The 21,346-nt window shown below is 43.5% G+C and overlaps 1 protein-coding gene across 7 annotated transcripts in view; it reads right to left on the bottom strand.

The window, feature by feature from the left end:
• Positions 1–6,177: 6,177 nt before the first annotated feature.
• Positions 6,178–21,346, bottom strand: part of LOC119449656 (UDP-glucose 6-dehydrogenase) — a 49,342-nt gene continuing 34,173 nt past the window's right edge. For all 7 annotated transcript variants that reach the window (XM_049665352.1, XM_049665351.1, XM_049665348.1 and 4 more), the window contains 8 exons: positions 18,436–18,633; positions 16,417–16,564; positions 13,399–13,493; positions 12,887–13,017; positions 11,845–11,940; positions 11,719–11,750; positions 11,033–11,124; positions 6,178–9,878 (listed from right to left, as the gene is read on the bottom strand). In XM_049665352.1, coding sequence (XP_049521309.1) covers positions 9,708–9,878; positions 11,033–11,124; positions 11,719–11,750; positions 11,845–11,940; positions 12,887–13,017; positions 13,399–13,493; positions 16,417–16,564; positions 18,436–18,633 — 963 coding nt within the window. In that variant the 3' untranslated portion in view covers positions 6,178–9,707. The remainder of the gene's footprint in view (positions 9,879–11,032; positions 11,125–11,718; positions 11,751–11,844; positions 11,941–12,886; positions 13,018–13,398; positions 13,494–16,416; positions 16,565–18,435; positions 18,634–21,346) is intronic.

Here is a 21,346-nt window from a genome sequence, read left to right as displayed (position 1 = left end):
ACGGGCAGCGCTTCTCATCAACACCACCGTTTCACACGCGCCTTCTCGTGATCATCGAGTCTCTCTTCATGTCGGTCTACTTACGCCGCAGCACACCTGCTTACTTAATCAGCTCATGTTTACTACAATTTATATTGCTACCAAAGCCGCTCACCTTACGTCGTATGACATTGCTGTGTTGCTATCGCATTCATTGCTTCGCCCTTAGGGCGAAACTGTCGCATTTTTTTAATACCGCTCGGTGATGCGCGTGCAGTGTGGCCGCTGTGTCGATCGGCTTTCATTCTACGATGTTATTGTACGGTTCCCTTTGGAGAACAAATATTTTTCTCGCTCTTCAAGCAGCATGTATCTCTCGTGTGTATTGTTGCGCATATAGTTTTCCATCAGTAGGTCTTACGAAACGCAGACGGAGAAACACATGTAACCTTCCTGCTTGCCACTTCATACAAGTATACAGCATATCTGCCCCATCCGGCGCCTTTTACTCAGATTTACGGGAAGCATTGTTATAGATTAAAAAAAAAAAGAGAGTAAACTGCAGCGCAACATTCCATTCAAGTTTCCGGCTTCCTCGCGTAACATAATGCGGAGTGAAATTGGCACGGGTCATTTATTGTGGCAGGACCTCGAGCGCCGAAAACAGTTTTAGTTAGTCATTCTATATGTTCTTTGGCCGTATAAGCCGTACGTGAATTTTTTTCCCCTGTCAATACTTCAAAAGGAAAAAAAAAAAGAAGGAAAGAAAGAAAGCTGCAGGGCGCGGTAGCCTAATTAGTGGCTATATAGTGGATACGGCGTTGGGCTGCTAAACTCCATGGAACTCGCGAGTTCAGTTCAGGTCGCGGATTTCGACGGGAGTGAAATCGAAAAACACTTGTCTACTTCTATATTTAAGTGCGCGTTAAAGAAGCCTAGGTGGTGAAAACTAAACCTCATAATCATATCGTGGTTTTGCCACGTAGACCCAAGAATTTATTTACATTAAAAAAGTGTGAGAAAGGCATGTGGCTGCGTTCTTCGGCTTTTTTTCTAGGGGTGTAAACAAAATAGTTGTAAATTATTCTCGAGTCTGATTTCGACGAAAAAACATGTTACGCTTATCCTATATTTCATACATAAATGTAATACCGTTCCCAAATGTATGACCGCTCAACTCAGCAGCTTGCATATTATAAACGGCTGCGTTCAGTTATCCGGTGCACTATCATAACGACCATAATGAAACAATTAAAAGGAACGGCATACCTCACAAACACGTAGAGATATGTGCAGATCTGTTGCGTTCGTTGAAGATAGTGTGGTACCACGTGGGGCACACAAATTTATGGGTTGCAAACATGGTGAGACTGTCAAAAAAAGGTTTCAGTGCATGAATCAAGTTAGCAGATTTACAGGGGGCGTTTATATTGAATGACAGCTAGGAACTTGTTAAGCAGGACTTGTTAACACCCGTGCGTTAATTCTCTCAGGAACTGCGCCTCTGTGCAACAGCCACGACTCCCCGGCAGCACAATCATTCAGAATAACAGTTCTCGCTTGCATCGATCACTCACCTTCGAGACTTCAATGGTGCTGTTATGCGTTACATTCGAACGGAAACGACTATTCGGCGCCGTACGGTATATCATAACACTTGCTTATATATATATATATATATATATATATAAGATGGTTTTGCCTGCTATAAATATTATCGCTTATTCCGGTCGGGAGTTTTCACTTTTTCAATTAGTGCATTTAGAATATGTTATTTTTTCCTTTACACATATATCGTGAATATATAAGTTTATGTATACCCTTTGATTTATTTGCCTAGAAATATATTCGCCATTCTTCGCGCCACGCAGTTATAAGCCTGGTTTATTTCACTCTAATATTGTTTTCTTCGATTATTGTCCCTGATCAATATCCACCAACAAGAAGCGCGCGCAAAATGACACATCAATAATAAAATGTTCTTACGTAGCTTCATGTTGCAGAGATACCAGTTACTTTTAGAAGACAGTGGTAAAAACAGCAGTTCACCTGGCTAAAACTACATTTATTTCCGGCCGTCAAGAGTTATGGGCGCACTAAAGCAACTAAAACATAAAAAAATGTACTGCACAGACGTTCTGCGAGAAAAACTGGGCGTCCGCCAGCGTCCGCGTAGCGAACGCGCGCTCGCTAGCAGACGACGCGCTTGACAACGACAGCAAAATTGAAGACGTCGTGTTGTATAATCTATGCCTCAAATATATATGTTTGGCAAAATGGCGTAAACATAATTTTGCAGTTGAAATAAAGCACTATTTTAAGAGCGTACTATGTGCAATCGGCCTCGGCGCCCGCAGCGAAAGTACGTTGAATATGCCGCGGAGCGCGTCTCCGCCCCAATCTAAAGCATCAAGGGGCTTCAAATCCAGTTCGCTCGCAGCGCCCTCGCACAATTTTTCCACGTGCGGCGCCTCAGCGGGAGAGCGCCGTTCGGCCCACTCGACCATTGTCTAGTACACTCTAGTCTCGAGTACTATTTTCGCTGTCGTCGTCGCCGTGATATTCCGTATAAAGTCCAAAAGTCATACGAGTGAGCGACCCATAACACTGTGGGTGCGAGAAAAAAGCCCGTAACACTGAGCCGTAAAGGATGGCGGCTTGATGGACATTATCTTCCAACGCGCTCAATATTCGGTTTAGTTAGGTCACGTGAACAAATGCACGCATGGGGAGAAGAGCACGCGTCTTCTCATCGAGCCCTGCCGCAGCTGCAAATTACTGTGTGCGGTTGACGCTTACGCGGCCCACGTGCCGTATCCAAATTGTTGGTAAACATTGGAGGGTGCAATGATCAAGGGCGAGCAGGGATGGCTGCTAACTTCATGCGCGCTGTCTTCCTTCTTAGGCTGTTTTTTCCGCGCCCTAAGTGTTGCAGATCGCTTAGCCTAAGTTAAGAGACAGGGGTAATTGGAGATCGCTGAAAGAAGCCCTCCTGTAGTGGACATAAAAATGTGCAGATCATGATGATGAATCTAATTTTCGGAGTCGCGGTGAATTGCATGGCTGTACGAACCGTTCGCCCCCGCTGCCGGCGTTCATCATAATGCCAGCGTTGTGATAGCGACTGCTCATGGTCATCCAGCGGGATATTTACAGGTTTACATGGTCCGTGCATTGCACGATGTTTATTATTTTAATTAGTGAGTAAATGTTACTACAATCCATATAGGCGATGTAACCAACGTACATACTCGTGTGAGGGCCGCACTTTTTTGCTGCAATTTTGACGAGCCTTACAAGAGACCGGGCCATTTTATCTAATTTTTCCAACTACGAGTATGAAATCCTCCGTAAACCTCCGCGATCGGCTCCTCTCCCCATCTATAGCCGTGTACAACTTTAGAAGGCAGCGGCATTTGCCTCTCAAAGGCGGATGCACACGAGCATCCACCAATGGGCGTGCACTCTAGACTGACGTCATGAGCCGGGCGGCCGACGACCCCGCCGACAGAGGACTTGGCAGCCCGTGCTTCGAGCTGAGCCGAGTCGCGTCAGCGGGACTATTTCTTTAGTCGCGGTGGAAATCGGCTGCTGCGTTTCAGTGGTCAGGGCGGGGCGCCTCTCCTGTTATAACCGACTTTTTTTTTTTAATAGTTGCGACGCGCGGAAGTACGCTGCGCGGGAAAATTCGCAGTGGAGCGCGATCGGAATCGCGCTGAACGCGATTGCTTCGCGGTTGGATTAAAAAAAAATATTTGCTTTTAAGTTGGGGGTGCGGCGCTTACACGGATTTATACGGGAAGAATCTTTTTCGTGTAGTTGTCTTATGCTTCACTATCATTAATACTGCTTCGTCTTCCCGGCAAAACTGCAGCCTCTTTTTTTTTTCTTTCTGAGTCCTATAGTAGAAGCTCTGCTGCGTATTACTGCTATTGATTCCGATTTCGAGTGAATCCGGCTTGACCTCACTTTGGTTACTAAGTTAATTATGTATATTTATGGCCTCTGCATGCACGTTGCGCTGTTTCCATCCTCAATATATGTTGTAAATTATAATATGTTTTTTTTCCATGAGTCTCTAGCATTACCTACTGGAAAGAGTAGCAATACTGATACACATATCATTCACGTGCATTTCCCACACCGTTGATAAAAGACTCTGCCAAAGGGGTCACTGAAGTCTGCAGGTCTTTTTCAGTGTCAAAAAAGTGTGCAAAGCAATCTGTTGCGAGTTGAACATACAGCAACATGTTGATTCTCTAGACATAGGCTATCCATATCATTAGAAATAATTGTTAGCTGGCTACCTCTTCTCTTTCAAAATATCAAATTTTGTCCAGTGTACACATTGAAATATAATGTGTCTGTGCATGGTGTTCAAACTGGAAATTAAAATAACATGTTGAAGGTGAAAAAATACGGATGAGGGAGCCACCATTGGTGCTTCTAATGCGCTTGTTTTCGTATTGCCAGGATTTTCAGAAATAAAGCGAAATTATGAATAAAAGCCGTGCACGTCTGCGTCAACAATGATGCAGCGAGTTTTTTAGCCACAATAACATTTTAAGGGAAAATGTAGAGGCAACTCAAAAGAAGCCATAAACGGTTTGGGTGACAGACAGGACTCTGGTACTGACATTTGTGGAGCGGGGGGGCCCCCCGCTCCACAGAAAGCTTCGGAGGGGGCTCGAGCCCCGGAGCCCCCCCCCATAGTCAGCGCCTATGCATCCTGGCATTCCCGAGGCGACACAGCCTAGTTTCATACAATAATTCGAGAAAGCACCCGTTAAGAAACTCGCACAGACGTTGGTGCCAGATTTCTCTCTAGGTAATATTGTAAGAAACTTTACGCCGCGGCACCCGTGATCACAATCGTACTCCCGTGTGATAGCGCTGAAAAATCTCGGAGGTAGCGTGCTGGACCTTGCGTCATATTCGTTAGCCAGCAGATGCACGCATCGTTAGCTTTGGTGCTATTTATAGGTTGCTAATGAGAAAATTAGACAATTACCAGCCCTGCACCTGAATGCACGCCTGACTGATGACGGTCATCACAGACAGAGTAAGAGAATTATGTCAAGCACTGGTTCGGCTTTGGTTCCCTCATTCCGTTTCTATTCCATCAAGCTGAACGTTGACAACTTCAATCCAGTAGTGAGCTGCCAATGATCGTCAACCAAGCAGAAGTTCAAGTCAGGCTGACCTGACCCTTCTGCTGAATGAACGTTGCATTGCGAGGATGGAGAGTGCAGGATAGAATTGTTAGGATGAATTCTTATACTGGAGGTGACTTGCAACAAGCGACTAAGTCCAAAGGTAGTATTCAAGATCGATGTGCAGACAACATACGTAACTATTCACTGAGGCCTGGAAATGGAAAAAAAAAAAAAGCGTGATTGGCAGTCAGCCTTTTGAAACTGTGAAGAGGTACACGCTCTGTCAATATGAAAGGGAACACTTCATCTGTCTTGAAACAGTGATTCTTGAAACCTGAAACCATACAAGTAAGAAACTCCCTCACTGCTATTTGTTATGTTGTTTACCTGTCAAAGAATCCTGCTCATGCAACATTTTTTTTCGTCACGAGCACACACACAAAAAATTGCCGGCTTTTAATGCAAATTCGGTGTTTCCTTTCATAATGGCGCACCGTGTAAGTGTTTATGTAAAGGCTAATTAATCGCAGAGGACACAGATCACAAGAGATGAACCTAAAGACAAATAAAAAAGGAACATAGAGCATTCTAGTCATTAAGGCCATATCGCTGATATCCTTAAATACTGACGTATATAACTGGTGTATTTTGTCAGAACTAATCTATGGGGCCAAATCTCCAAGGATTAAAAAAAAAAAAGCTTGAAAAGGAGCTATGGATTGTTCAAGAAATGATGGAAAGTAAAATAACAGGCATAGCGGTTTCACAGGACTGCAAATGCGGGTAGCTTAGTCGAGATTAAGAGAAACAAGTGAAATTGAGCAGGTCAAGTGATTAATTGCAGATAACATACAGTATAATCAGAGTAACAGCTAAAATTGGTGTCAAGATAGAAATGCAGCGTTCATGGTCAGAACTACCAGCCAGCAGGGAAACTGTTCAAACACAGTAGGTCAAACACGGACAGCACAAAAGGGCAAGTCTCCTAAAGGCACCACATACTGTTTATGCAAGGCACATGCTTTCAATAACAGACCTGACACTGAGTACAAAAATAAATTTATTGTTGTCGAACACGTGAACAGATCGGACAGCATTAAATCTATGATAATACTTCCAAAATGAACCTTTGACTTCACTGACAACAGCAGTAATGACACCTCAAAATCAAACAGAAGGATAAGATAATACAGTACTTTGGGAGAGCAGCAGTCATGTAGGAGATAGGTCTGCAGGCACTTACAGTAAATTTTGTCTTTGAAATGCTTACTCGACACAGTCAACTTCTAATGTAGTGTTTGAGAAACAAAACAGAAAACATGGACAGAATATAATACCAAGTGTATGGCTTATAAGCCACATATTGTTCAGCATTCCGGATAACTACACTATAAAATGCAAATCTGAGGATATATAGCCACAAAAACACAGTCAAGCACATTAAAATAACCGAATTCAACCGACACATAACATTTTGTAAAAACCAGTGTTATGCTTTTAAACACTACAAGCCCATAATAAATTAAAAGATAAGCAGGAAAAAAGGGGGCAGACAGCACAACAAAGAGATAAAACTGAGCAATAAACAGCCTCAGCTAGAAACATACTAGTATATAATTTTATGCCTGTCATTTGCAAAGCACATTGGAAAGCAGGAAGTGTTTCGAAGGGATCAAGTGAAACTTGGGGCAATGAAAGTCACTTCCACTGCAAAAAGAATATTTATGGTACCAACAGTCAGTTATGAATCCAGCGCCTGTCGATCGTTCAGATAGTCATGACCTACAAATTATAGAAGTCAAAGGGCATGCTTTGAATTTCAAGCATTTCTTGCAATGTACAAGTGAGAGGTAGGAGGCAATGCCACTTTGAAATTTTCACGAAAACTTTCTCATGATCTTGCAGACTGTGGCAGCATCTCAACCAAAATTTAGCTAACTGTTTATCAAAAGAAAAATATAAGGTCGCATTGCATTAATAAACAAATGAAAACTTGACATGGCAAAGATTGTGGACTTTTCTTGCAGAGTCAGATGTGTGAAATACCACTAGTTAGACTATGTTACAATAATCTCACTAGTACAGTTGTTGGGGCATGAAATCTAAGAAAGGAATTCCTGGCCTTTATTTTCTCCACCAAAAACCTATTGTTCTTCACCAATAAATTACGTAATGAGTTTCTAATGAGTAAACTACACCAGTCTCGTTTTATTTAGTGTTTACATCTATTGTCCTTTTCACAGTTAGATTTTGATGTTTCTTTAGTCGCTCGATCGCTGGATGTTTTCTTGAGTAGCATATTTTGACCTCAACAAATTTCACCAACATGGCAGCCAACTTACCACATGCTTTGTGTAAATGAACCAGTTGCATTGATAAATGTCATTATCATTATGTCATTATCAGTGCTGCAATTTATACATTGCTGAGCTTCAGAGATAGGTACTGCAGAAACCCAGTAAGATTGCAATGAGATAAACTGTTTTTCACCATCTTATTCATACTGCAGTGCTAAAGATGTACGGAAGATGAAAGTAAACTGAATTTTAATAGTGATAGTGGTTAGCATCCTTCTGGAAACCAAGCATTCACTGCAGCGCAACTTAGCTATAACCACACAAGACATATGAATACATCTGACATGTTATTTAGACACAAGAATTTGTTATCATATACGTCATATATTCAGGTGAAAGACAGTGGTCTACGTTGTTGGTAAAAACTGTTTTTTCTTGGTACTTACGTGGCAAGTGAAAATGAGAGGAAAGTATAACACCGGAGAACACATAGAGGGATAAAAAAAAAAAGAAGAGCAGTGTACCACTGTAAAGGGTGGCATATAAGCACAGAATTTTAAAGCACCAGCATAAACAAGCACCGCTGCATAAAAAGCACACAAAGTACATCATACAATGACTACTTAAAGAAAATACTTATCACTCAACTAAGAAATAAACACAAGAAGCCCGTCATACATGCAAGACAAAAGCTTATGCCAACAACCTAGAGGAGCAAGTAACACTCTTTGATTTCATCACTAAGAATAACAAGTGTAAAACACAGGATAGAGGTTCTCTTTGTGTCGGAACGCCCTAAAGATGAGTCTCTTTACCAAGTGCTAAAAGAAATGCCTACATACATTGCCAAATATAGGAACAAAGAATGTCTGTGCTACACAGACGCAAGAAATACACAACACAATAAGACTTGTATATAAAATGTGTAAAAAAGAATCACCTGGCAGAACAGCAGCTGCTACTGGCATACCTTGTGCAGTGCATGCCCTGATAAAGTGTTTCGTGGCACTGTAGCAAACGGTATACATTGAATTCCCGTACAAATGATTAAGAGCATCTAAAAGATGTCCAAGCACAAGAAACGTGATATGGTGTTCAGATCTCTACTGACTGGCTGCTGATGCATTTTGATTCACCGCTTCAACACAGTATATTGCACATCAGTTGCACAATAGAGCTGTTACTGTTCCACTTGTACTACTCCGTCTGGATTAGATAGAGCAAAGGGTGCATTAGAAGCCAAGTGCAGCCTATATACTGCTTGTAATGCAAGGCAAATACATAAATCACAACTCAATTCCAACTATAAGTACCTCAAATGCAAGCTTCTGTTAAACCCAGCATGCTTTCTGCCCTCATAAATAGTAGTGCAAGCAAAAGAGAAGACATACCATATTTGCACGATTCTAATGCGCACTTTTCTTGAATAAAAAGCGCGTTCAAATTTGCATGCGCGTTACAATCATAACTAATTCTACTCAAAATCATAAACGAAACCGGTTCTTACTACTAAAAAAAAAAAAAAAAAAAGCTCTATGCAAGGTAGCTAGCCACACTGCCATCAAACGGACATTGTTTCTTCATGCCTTGGTTTACGGTCGACATTTTCCAGTTTGCTGTACACCTGTCATGGTGCTTCTGCTCAACCGCCTTTTGTCGAGGTAGTCCAGAGGCAGGATGTAAAAAAACTGTTTGCGTGCCTTTGTACGTTGCGTAAAATCGTCTCAACACAGTACCTGTCAACTCAGGTTCCGTTACTTGATGTGCACGGTAGAATCGGCACCAAGCTATTTTTTGGATATTTGGCCAGTAATATAACTGCGCGTTACTATCGGAGGCGCGGTAGAACCATGCAAATACGGTAACTTTAGCGTTTTGAGAATACTTCAGGGCTTCCATGGCATCCAAATCAAAGCATCAGATTATGTTCTTTTTTACTTCAGCTAGGGTTATTACTGCTTACGGGTGCCACTGATGCAAATCAGTCTGACCCATTACAATTACAACCTTGATTACATAGCAATGATCTTGCAAACAAATTGTGACAAAATGCATTGTTATTCAACATATTACTTCAAGCTGATCTTGGAAAGCTAAACTTCGAAAGTGGGAGGGTTTCCATCACATCTGCTATCAGCTAATTGTGCTTGCGTAGCCCACAAGGGTAGCAAACGCAATTGTGATGCTCTGAACTATGCGTGTGGACCCTAAAAATGCAACAAAAACCTAGAGCTTGGCAGTGCAGCCAGGATGAGGCACCAGTGGCCACCCCACCTCAGATGTGGTTGGCAATGTGACGGTTGAGACTGTGACGCGCCGTCTTTTGGCCAACCACCTCAACCTGGAAGCCGATGGATTCGAGCTTGGCGATGTCAACAATGCGCCTCCCGTCAAAGAGGAACGGAGGTTTTAACATGGCGTTGTAGATCTGTTGGTAGTCCAAAGACTGTGTAAAATAAAGCAAAAAAAAAAAAAAAAGGCTGATTAAAATTATGCACATTTTGCAGTGCTACAGCAGTATGATTATCAGTTATGTGTTCAGTAGACATGGCTAAGAAAACATGTTGCCCAAGTTCAGTTATGACAAATATGCAGTATAACCTCGTTGATACAATCCCACACAATAAATTACTCAATACAGTTAGTTCTTTTTTTACCAGTTCATACATTCCTGGAAACACAATCTTTTGTCACTAACGTTCGGTACAGTGCCAAACTGCCATCATATGATGCATTTTCCGTCCACTAAATGCCATGTAAACAAGAAAAGGTGCGAGGTGTGCGCGACAGGAACCTTAGCTGCCTGCCCCTCTCACTCTGTTTCTTATTCCGGTGCCAGCAATCTCCTCCCGGCTCATGGTACGCTGCCTTCACAGCTATCGCCACCAACCCCATTGCGATAAGCAACCTCACTAATCTGTTTCACAGCAGATTGGGCGTAGTGCCATTGGAAGCATACTGCACGCTTTTATTAGGCGATGATCCAAACAAGCCACCCTTCCCTACTGCAGGTGGTGCGAAGTGAGCGTAATGTTTCGCACTGGCGGCATGGTATTCCGGCGTCGCCAACTAGCTCGATTTCGTTTCAGCTTACTGCCACAGATTTAGAACACTTAACACTATGCAATAAGAAAACTACAACATGTCTCTTGTGTTGCTTTGGCTCCACCAACTTGACGCACGTCAGCATCTCGTGGTGCAACGATTCGTGCCGAGTGGGCATGTCAAAACTTCCCGCCAAAATGCCCCTCTCGAAGAAACTGCTGACAAAGGCCAAATTCAAGGAGCGCAAATGTAAGTTTACCGAAGTCGTGACAATGTGCGTCTCAGGCCACTGAGCCCCCCACCATCTTGATGTGCTTCTTGTCTCATGCTGCAATGATTCATGCAACGCTTCGCATTATGTAGGTGTCAATAACAGTCGAGTCTGTCAAACTCTTTAGTGACATTGGATCGTACGCTTTCTTGGATAGTACGCTTTTCCCACGCTTTTTTTTTTTAAACATATGAACGAGGTTCTACTTATAATCCAAGTGCCAGAAAGCCACAGTGACATTGACACCAAAATATATTTTACCTATAAAGGGAATAAGTACAGACCTTGAACTCATCCCACTCTGTGCAAATAACAATGGCATGGGTGTCTTGAGCAGCAGAGTAGGCATCCTGGAAAATCTCCACTTGCTTTAACACTGCATACCAACACAGAATGCAGTTGAGGTCAAAGAACTTAATTATACAAGGCGACATAACATAATGCAAAACCTTCTGAAGTAGCATGTTGCAAGTCCCCTTACACACACTGCTATGAAAGCTTCGTATTACCCTTGGTCTATTTCTCTATTTACTACCCTTACATTCATGATCTATGATAGGATAGCAATGTAGGGAATGGTCAAAGTCGGGAAGCTGTCACAGATCAGCATATGCCTGACCTATCCAAGCCAAATAAGTTACCTCCCGAGGAGAATGACAGTTTGGGCTAGTTTGTAAAGTGCAAACCAAGAATACAATGTGCCTGCCAACTCCAAGTCTCACGCAATAACCTACACAATACATCTTGAAACTTTGAAGGCAAACATTTAGTAATGTGTTTATATGTAGTAATTTAGATTTAGTTTACCTACATCAAATTCGCATTTGCACTATTCCTGCCTCAGGAACCGCACAATATGTATTTCCCTGTCAGTCACTTGCATACAGCAATAAAAAAAATGCAATAAGTTTTGCAGTGAATTATTCTAAACAGGTACTGTCAGTGGAGAGTATGGTGGTCTTGCACATACCATCGCCCTGTTCTCCTGAGCCAATGAGGTCACTGAAATGATATCGCAAGCACAGGAAAGCATAAATTAATACGATGAGCAACATTTCAACAAAGCGCAGCCCCCCATCTCATGTTACAAACTTACTCGATGATCTGTTGCTTTGGGACTTTTGGGTCATAGATGTTGAGAAAGGCTCCTTCTTCCATCAAGTGTTTGCACACGTAGATAGCTGCACTTTCTCTGCATGTTGATAATAGGTTGAAAGGTGATGGTAGCGAGTTAAAAAGTGTGCACTGCATTGCAAACAAGCAAACAGTGAATGGATTCATTAATTGTACAAGCTCACATAGGCACATTTGGTAGACTGTACGTATAATGTTTTCGAACTGGTCACATTAGTAAATGAGTTACGACAAGGCGCAGGAAGGTACAAGAAATACTTGGTCTTGTATATCTTCACATATGCCAACTTTCCCTCCATCTAGCGAATCCGCAGAATTGATTCAATGTTTCGGCATTTCTAGTTGTTGATTATTTTGTCATTGCCCTACTATGTGCTAGCCTCCTGGTCAGCTTAGTAAGTAGAGCAGCTTCCTCACAAAAGCGTTGGCATTGGCATTGGCTTTATGGACCAGGTCCAGGCTGAATTTTGGATTAGGTTGAGTTTTTCTTCAACAGCGAAGCTTTCTTTCTGAAGAACCCACTTGTTTCCTTCTTGGTATGGTGCCACTCTTTGAGGTTACGCTTAACTTTCTTTTCAACATAACCTACTCGTGCCATGCATACGCATGTGCACTGGCCTGAAGCCAGACTCATGGAAACTGCTGTGCTGACACTCTGCACTATATAATCTTTAAGATCACTCGTATTCATTTCTGCACCACCTATTGTGCCCATGCATATTGTCCCAATTATGCAAAAAAATATATATATAAATACAGAACATCCCTGTTTGTGTGGTTTGAGACAGCATGAGAAAAAGAGTTTATTCTCAGGAAAAATGTGTGATACAAATTTGATTCTAACAGTTCTTTATAATGGTTTGCATAGCGCACATATATAAAAATAGCAAAATTGGGTCAACTAGAAACACATGAACGAGGTTCCAGTGTATGCAGCTCTGAATAGATTCCGAGGTTAACTCACCACTGTGTGCACCGGTGGTTCATAGTGAGACAATACACACCTAGTGTCACCAGTGTTCTTCTTGAAGGCAAAGCCAAGCACTGCGATCTTTTTTCTGGCCACAGTGTTGAAGAGCCGCTCAATAATTCGCTGGGCAAACCGAGTTCTCTGAAAGCTGTTCATTTCTACAACCTGAAATTAAAAAAAACATGACTACATGACGTTCCTTCCAAAACTAGTGCCGACTAAATTGTGTGCGTTATTTTCTCTATAGACCAGAATTTTTTTTACTCTCACACCTGCGCTTAGAAGCAAGCATGCACAATCTCGACCCCAGTCACCATCTGTCGGTGTGGTCCACACAGGAACTGTGTGTTTGATGATATAACAGCTGATAGTGAGCAAACATTTGCGGCAAGCATGCAATAAAGACAGTCTGAGCGCTATTGTGGATGTTTCTTCACCTTTTTCCGCAGCCCTGCTAAAAGATGGCTGCTACCTAGAATGAGCTCTGAGTGCAATAAAATTGAGCTTTACGTGATTCTGTGGGCAAAGGAGGCAGCAAACATTTACCTGATACCAGTAGTTGGCAACCTCTGGAAGCTTGAGGCATTCGCACAGGTAAACCAAATTCAGCACATCTTTTTGGAAGCAGCTGCCTCCAAAACCTTCCAGGCAAAGATAAGAACCACAAATGAGAACTGAAATGTGCAACACACTTGGTCAACAAAACCAGAAGCTAAATATATATGAGCCTTGCTGCTAAAATTGCTCACTATGGCAAAATAGTTGTTCCGAGGTAAGAACATTGTAATGCCACTGCCCCAATTGTGACAAGGCAGAAGTAGGCCCAGCACGCAGAGGAGAACACGCCCGGTGTCTGGCTGGGTGATCACCATCTTGGCTGTTCCTGAGCCTCAACTATCACTCCCATGTCAATGACAAAGCTGACTCCCTCAATATATGGGGTGACTCATAGGCTCTCAGGTGGCACATAATTGGCGCGTACAGATGTCCAAAACCAGCACACCAGCAGAGGCTGGCTCCACACAGCCAGCCACTAAGCATCGCCTATTGCCTTGAACATGGACGTGATGGTGACGGCTCAGGAACAGCAAAGATGGCAACCACCCAGCCGGGTGCCAAACGTGTTCTCTGCTTGCTAGGACCACTTTTGCCTCGTCACCAACGCTGAAGCGGCGAAGCGGTCGCCAATGCTGAAGTGGCACTACAGGAGCTCTTTTCAACAGAAGCCTGCTCCTCACTCTTTTTTGGACGCTTTATTTAATAATATAGCAGATTCCCATGCGCAGCTGCTAGTGGCTAATAGCTGATATCAACCAAGAAGGGTGTTTGGATCAGTGCGCTCCTCTTACTATTACTGTGTATATTTATTGACGCAGTTTAACAAATAGGGTAAACTAAACGAAAGTCTGCTTTCGAATTATGATAATAAGTATGTACTTCCGGAGCAAGCCGACAATCGTCTGCTCATGCTCGGCCGCGACCGCCCGCGTATAAATTAAACTTTGGCTACTCTGCTTATCGGTGTCGTAGCCCGTCAGGTCTCGCTAATTTGGACTAGTTTCGAACACTCAACTAGCCTTGAAACATGCTTAGGGCAAACCACACGGGCAAACCACAAGCACGCATGCCAGCGTGCGTTTACTTCTGGCCCGCTCCTGGTTAGACGCCCTAGCAAATTTCACTTTGTATTGAGCTATTGATAGTGCTTCAAGATGTGTAAGTTGAATGTGGCTACTACCCGTCTGTCAAGCTGGTGCAGGACAAAGCCGGTTCGCACCATGTAGCACGGCCAGACTGGACCATATAAGCGCGAGCGTGCACTCAAGCCTTGTCGTGCACAAAGCAAATGCTGCGCATATGCACTAGAATTGCATGTAGCTGTGGTCTGCTATGTAGCGTAGATACCGCGACGAGTCTGCTGACTGAATGCACTGCAGCTCGCTGAGGACAATTGTGTTTACTCATCATAGGCGCCAAAATCAGAAGTAGTGGCGTCTAGGCGAACATCCCAAATCAAATTTGAACTGTGTGGCATGGCGCCGTTACGTAGGCGGAGTGTTGTGGACATGCCCCGCTCCGCCGTAGCCTTCACAGTGCAAGGTGTTGAAGAAGGAGCAGATGCACCACGTAAGGAACGTTTGATTGCCAATAACTTCGCTTCTGCTGAACGCAGTGAAGTACTTTTTTTGGCAAAGTATTTCTGAAATGGTCTATTTTAACTTCAAATGCATTTGCCAACTTCAATAAAAAGTGTTTCAGGGCCCCTTTAAAGGGGCCCTGAACCACCCCTTTGGCTTGATGAAATAACATAGTCCGTGGGGAGCATACGCTGCTGTGAATATCTCAGCCGAGTTTAGCTGTCGTGGTGCATGGAGCTCGCAAGTAAAGCATGAAGTTACCTTTCTCTCAAATGCTCTCATTTCAACAGAAGCCACGATCCTCACTCTTTTCTGTGTGCTCCATTTCGTAACAAAGCACGTTCCTATACGCGGCTGCTATTGGTCTCTGCGGTCGGCTACACCACGGCCGCTGCGAGGTGCCGCCACGAGTCCACTGGCAAAGCACACTGCGGCTCGCTAAGGACAACAGCGTTGGGCTTACGTTTAGCACGTCGTAGGCGCCCCCTGGCTACGGGTCTGCACGGCCTAATCACATTACAGCATATCCTCACCAAAGAACTGCATTGCTGACTTATGAGCAAAAGCACATGCAGTGCACAACGTCCAGAGAAAACCTGGAGCTGTTCTGAGCAGATTTTGCTAACTTCTTTTTATGGTACATGACCACTGATGAAATGTAGATGCACAACTTTCATACTGAAAGTAAACTGTGGTCAGAACAATGAAATATTGTTCCTTTCGAGAGCAAGAAAAGAAGAAGGAAAAAAAAAGCCTAGTCTACTCTGCCAGCAGGTAAAGTGATGGCTTCCATCCTCTGGGATTCCAAGAGTCTGTTGATAGTGGATTGTCTTCATTGGGTACAGACCTAATACTACATTACTCCAATTCATCAACTGCCATTAAAGCTAAATGACGCTTTATGCTTTGGAAAGGGATCAATCTCCACCAAGACAGCGTGCTGCTGTTGTGATGTCTCCCATCCATTGGAGCAGCTTCACAGTGCTCCAGCACTTGCTATACTCACTGGATCTTGCCCCATCAAGCTTACACTTTTTTGTCAAGATGGAGAAGAAACTCTCTGGTGTTCACTTTTCCAGTGGTGATGACATCATTCAAGTCATGACCGCGACGGCGTTTCAAAGCAATTGGCAAGGATTACCATGGCGGTGTCGGTGCCATTGCTGACAGTGGCGAATTGTCGAATGAAAAACATGGCACTGAACAGCAGGAAGCTTGGTAGCAAACAACGAGGCAGCTAGGCCTAGCAGCGCTGTGGTGGTGGCTACGGCTGCCAGTGGACTGGCGGGCGAGAGCGCTGATTAGAGGCTATGAGATAATCAAAATGGTGGCTTCAATTAACGCTATTTCGGACCTGTGGTCGTGACAAAAAGTCCAGAAAAACAGAGTGCGGAGCTCTCAAAACAAAACAGGACATCCCGCTTACCAACACTGGCTTGTAGAAACCTTGTCCCAATTCTGCTGTCACTCCCAATGGCATGTGCCACTTCAGAAACGTCAGCTCCCGTTGACTCACAGATTGCAGAGACTGCATTGATGCTAGAAATCCTCTGGGCTAGAAAAGCATTTGCAGCCTGCAAAGGCAAGACCAAACAACTTTAAGAAGCCATAAATAACTACTAGCAGAGCACATTTCTTCTGAAAAACAATAAGCAGATACCTTGAAGGAAACAAAGGTATCATAGTATAAGAGCTTGCATGTTCTTTTGTTTGCTCTGCATCTCAGGATTGATTAATTGTTTGACTGACTGATCAATGTAACTCAACATCATAAAGCAACACAAGGGTTCTGAGAGGCATTCCTTTGGAGAAATCAAAGTTTATTTGGACTGTATGTGGTCCTTAAAGATGCACCCAAGGCTCAGTAGATAAACATTATTGTCTTGTGTGCATTGTGCACTTCGCCAGGGTGAGGCCAGGAATTGGAAACATGATTAAAATTCTGGGGTTTTACATTGTGGTCTCCATCTACCGGTGCTTCACCGGGAGTCACCTAGACTACCGCGCGGGTCCAAGGATGCAAACCCCTCAGGGGGACGATTAGCTCAACTGCGTGTTGCATGTGCCCGAAGCAGATGTTCGTTCGTTCTCCACTGGGAGTGAAACAAAGCGCCGCAAGGAGCAGGCCTAAAATACAAGGAATGGGTTTATTCGATGACCACCTTGGCGTTGACTACAGCTGTTACACCCTATCGGCGTGGGGTTCATGAGCCGAAGCTCTCGCAAATCAAGGGTGGCACTCAGCAGTTCCCACCCAACAGACCAATCAGGTGAGCCCCTGGTCCGTTTGGGGGTGGACAGCAGCAAGTTACCTGCGTCGTACACTATCCAACTCTCCGAAAGATACTAAGCTACTGTTATATAAATGGCTAATCCGTCCTGTTGTTGACTACGCATCTGTCGTCTGGAACCTTTATAAGCAGTGTGAGATTAACAGACTGGAAGCAATTCACAAATAAACTAAGATTTATATGTCACCGTTATGATCGTGACTTTTAACCCTCTTCTGCACTTCGTTCCTTGAATTTAACTTCGCTCTATTCATGTCGTCGCATCGCATCATTAGGTTTCTTGCACAGCATTGTCAAGTCTTCGGTTAGACTTCGAAAAACAACTATACCAGCCTTGCGCCAGTCATCGACAAGACGACATCACAACTTAAACTTGCTGCCCTACTTTGCACGCACTAACAAGTTTAAATTCAGATTTTTTCCCTTGTTCCATAGAAGACTGGAATTCCTTACCTGGGTCTATTCGCTCATGCCCATCCCAAAGTTTTGTATTCGTCATGCCAGATCTACGGTCTTAGCACATAATCCTTATCCCTGTACGGTATTTTGCTGTGTATATTTCCCTCCCACTCCTGCTATAGCGCTCATTGGGCTGCAGTATGTACAAATAAATAAATAAAGTGTTTTACAGTCCCGCTGCTGTTTGGCGTCCTCGGAAGAAAGAGAGAGAGGGAAAGCGGTGGCCCGCGCGCAATGTGCTATGGCGCCGTCACGAAATGGACAAGACAATCACCATAACGTGCAAAAACCACAATCTGATGATGAGGCACACCGTAGCGTGGGACTTCGGATTAATTTCAACCACCTGGGATTCTTTAACATGCACCCAATGGGATTCAGTACACAGGCGTTTTTGCATACTGCCTCTATCAAAATGTGGCCGCCACGGCTGGGATTTAATCCCGCGACCTCGTGCTTAGCAGCCTAACACCAAAGCCACTAAGCAACCATGGCGGGTAGAAACATGATCTGGAACCCAATAGTGGAACAGCATGGCCACTGAGCCACTGCAGCCTGTGCTAGCTGTCTACGAAAGAATGAACACTAATTACTAAAGAAATCAGAACTAGTCATGGCAGAATATCAACATTTCAGGCACAAATTCTTCCTAGTCCCGTTGAAAATGTGACAGTGAGTCTCGAGGCAGGGCTTACCAGTTTGGAAAGCTCTGAAGACCAGGTGTTCATGGTGATGATACGATCTTCAGGAATCCAGTGCTTGTACACAGAACACAGCTCTTGAATAGCTGCCTGGCCTTCGGGTGTCTGCTCTCCCCCAATGAGGATGCGGTCTGGGTCAAGTAAGTCCGCAACAGCTGAGCCTTCGGCTAGAAATTCAGGGTTTGAAAGAACCTGCGAATGGAATGAAACATTTAGCATGCCGCTAACTTGTGCAATCACCATCACACCATATTTTTCCACATACAGTGAAACCTCGTTGCTACGAACACCACATTAACAAACTTTTCGGAAATCCCTTGCTGACTGCTTACAGTTTCAATGTAAAAATAATTCAGGACTGCAAACTTCAGAATACTGAATTTTTCAGAATAACGATGTTATACAGCTTCCGTGTCATGTTAACAACTCCTCACTACTACGAACTATATTTCGAAATCTAGGTATTCTTAGATTTTCATGTTTCCTTTACGGCAGCCGGAACAGTAAGCCAGCAGACAAGGCGCAGAAGACAGATGCCACAGCACATAGGTATGGAAAACCTGAGACGGCGCCAGAGAAAAAAAATGTCAGAAGGCGCACCACTCTATACGTATACGGTGCAGCAGTGGTATGTGGTGGCAGAATCTATGGAAAATAGCAACAGCGTGGGCTGAGAGCCAACATCGACGTTTTCGGGGAAGCTCATACGGTGAAAACTGATAGGTTGATGGCCGAAATGGTTAATTTTGGGGCTTTCAGTATACCAACCTTTCAGAATAACGAACAATTTGTTGCGGTCCTCTGAAGTTCGTTATATCGAGCTCTCACTGTATAACCCATCATTGCTTATAACACGGGTTACATGCGTTGGTGGGTTACACAGTAAAATTATAACAATTGCAACAGCCCGGAAAGAAAAAGAAAAGATCTGCGCTTATACCATGCAGAAATAACTGCATACAATGCTCAAGTCCAGAAAAAACAGTCTCCATTCGCAGATGCACCACTTTTCCACGTGCCACGCATACACCCACACACACAGACGCACTAGATACATCCCCCACACACAGCACTTGTATCGTGAATACAAGAGTGCTGTGTGTCGGGGACGTATCAAGTGTTTCTGCGCATGTGTGTGTGTGTGTGTGTGTGTGTGTGTGTGTGTGTGTGTGTGTGGTTGCGAGTGTGCCTATTTGAACTTTTAAATGTTACCAACTAGCCCAACAGCAAGTTCTTTTACTAAACCCAACATGGCGACCCATAAAGAGGAGGAGAATGGGTGACCATGAAGGAGGGGAGAAAGCAGCTTCAACACGCAGGGATGAGGAAAGGGTGGGATTCAGATCACGAAACTTTAAATGACAGAAGACTGCTTTAGGTGTGTCTTCATGGCAATGCACACCACGCTGCCTAAAGCCACACATCAACGTGAAATAACCCACACCCCAACTTTACTGTTAAATTTTATAAACTCTTGGTGCAGGTTATACGCAAAAAAAAAAAAATATGATACTTAAACCAAGCACGTCTTAAGCACCATTTTGTTTCTAATGAGGAAGGTGTTGGGAGATTTCTGGTTCGGCTGCCTTCAATGGGCACTACCTTATTGTGTCTTGCTTTCAAAGCATTCAACGCTTGCTTCTTGAAGTCTGTGTTCGTTATAGTTAAGCCACTACAAATGTGTCTTCGTTGTTCGGGGTCTGACAGCGATTGCACGTGGTGCCCATAAGATACAGTAAAACTACATTAATTTGACCCTCATTAATTCAGAAAAACAGGTTATTCGGACTTGTCCTCTGGTCCAGGCATGCATATGCATTACTTAATGGCCTCAAACCACAAAGAAAGAAATATTTTAAGAGGGGAATCAGCCCGACTGCAACATTGCACGCGTCAGGATTTGGCGAAGAGAAAATGCAGTTCTCACCGCAGTAAGACAGATGACGTGGCGGGCGCATTCCCATTGTTTACACGCTTTTCTATGGGTGCGACAAAAAAAAAAAGTGAGATACTCTCCCATATTTTTAAAATTTTCTCAAATTTCAATCAATAATGTCGAGAAATATAAGCGATGGACATTTTAGCCGCACTATTGCTTACTACTACTCAAATTACATGCCGCACTGCCCCTGAAATGAACTACCAACAGTATCCCTGAGCAGACAACATCTGCTCAGGCTTGCGAATTCAGGTAGATGTACTGGCATGGCTATTGGAGAAGTATGGGAAGCATCATTTTTCTCTGCTAATGGTGACTTTTGCTCATCCACAGATAACATGAGTACCTCGTTTGCTCTTCAGGCAGTGCAGATGGATATGCCGAAAACTTGGCATGTTCCACATAGATTGTGTGACGATGTTGCTCATGATGCCATACTTGATGCTCTTGAATCGGTTGGCCTTGGCAGTCAAGTCTATAAATAATATATTTCATAGCGCCTTCAGGACTTCCAACTGAAGGTCTAGCTTACGCTTCGCAGACGCTAGAGCGTTAAATCACAGTTCGGTGTTCAAGAAAAGATTTTATTAACTGACAAAGGTGTATAGGGCAGTTCTCAGAATTGAGAAACGAATACTTTGGGATGCCAAAGGCTGTCGAAAGCACCCTTTAAATAAAGAGAGATGAGTAAAGCATGCAGCTTTTTATTTGTTTGGGTTCTGTTGTTTTTCGAAAACACCTAGGCATTGCCCTGATGTGTTTATGTTCAATTAAACCTGCCATGAATCAGGAATTGTTCCTGCCTGGTCGCGGAACAGCTGATCGCAAATTAGTTTTACACAAGCATTTGAAAATAATATAGAATTTATTAATGCTAAGTTAATATGCCCCCATTGTAACGGAATGCAAATTCTTGCCTCTTAAGTTCCAACTCAAATATGATTTAATTGTATCTTCCTTGTAGGA

This window comes from Dermacentor silvarum, chromosome 4, assembly GCF_013339745.2.
Source record: "Dermacentor silvarum isolate Dsil-2018 chromosome 4, BIME_Dsil_1.4, whole genome shotgun sequence".
Lineage (NCBI taxonomy): Eukaryota > Metazoa > Arthropoda > Arachnida > Ixodida > Ixodidae > Dermacentor > Dermacentor silvarum.
This window is presented reverse-complemented; position numbering and strand designations above follow the sequence as displayed.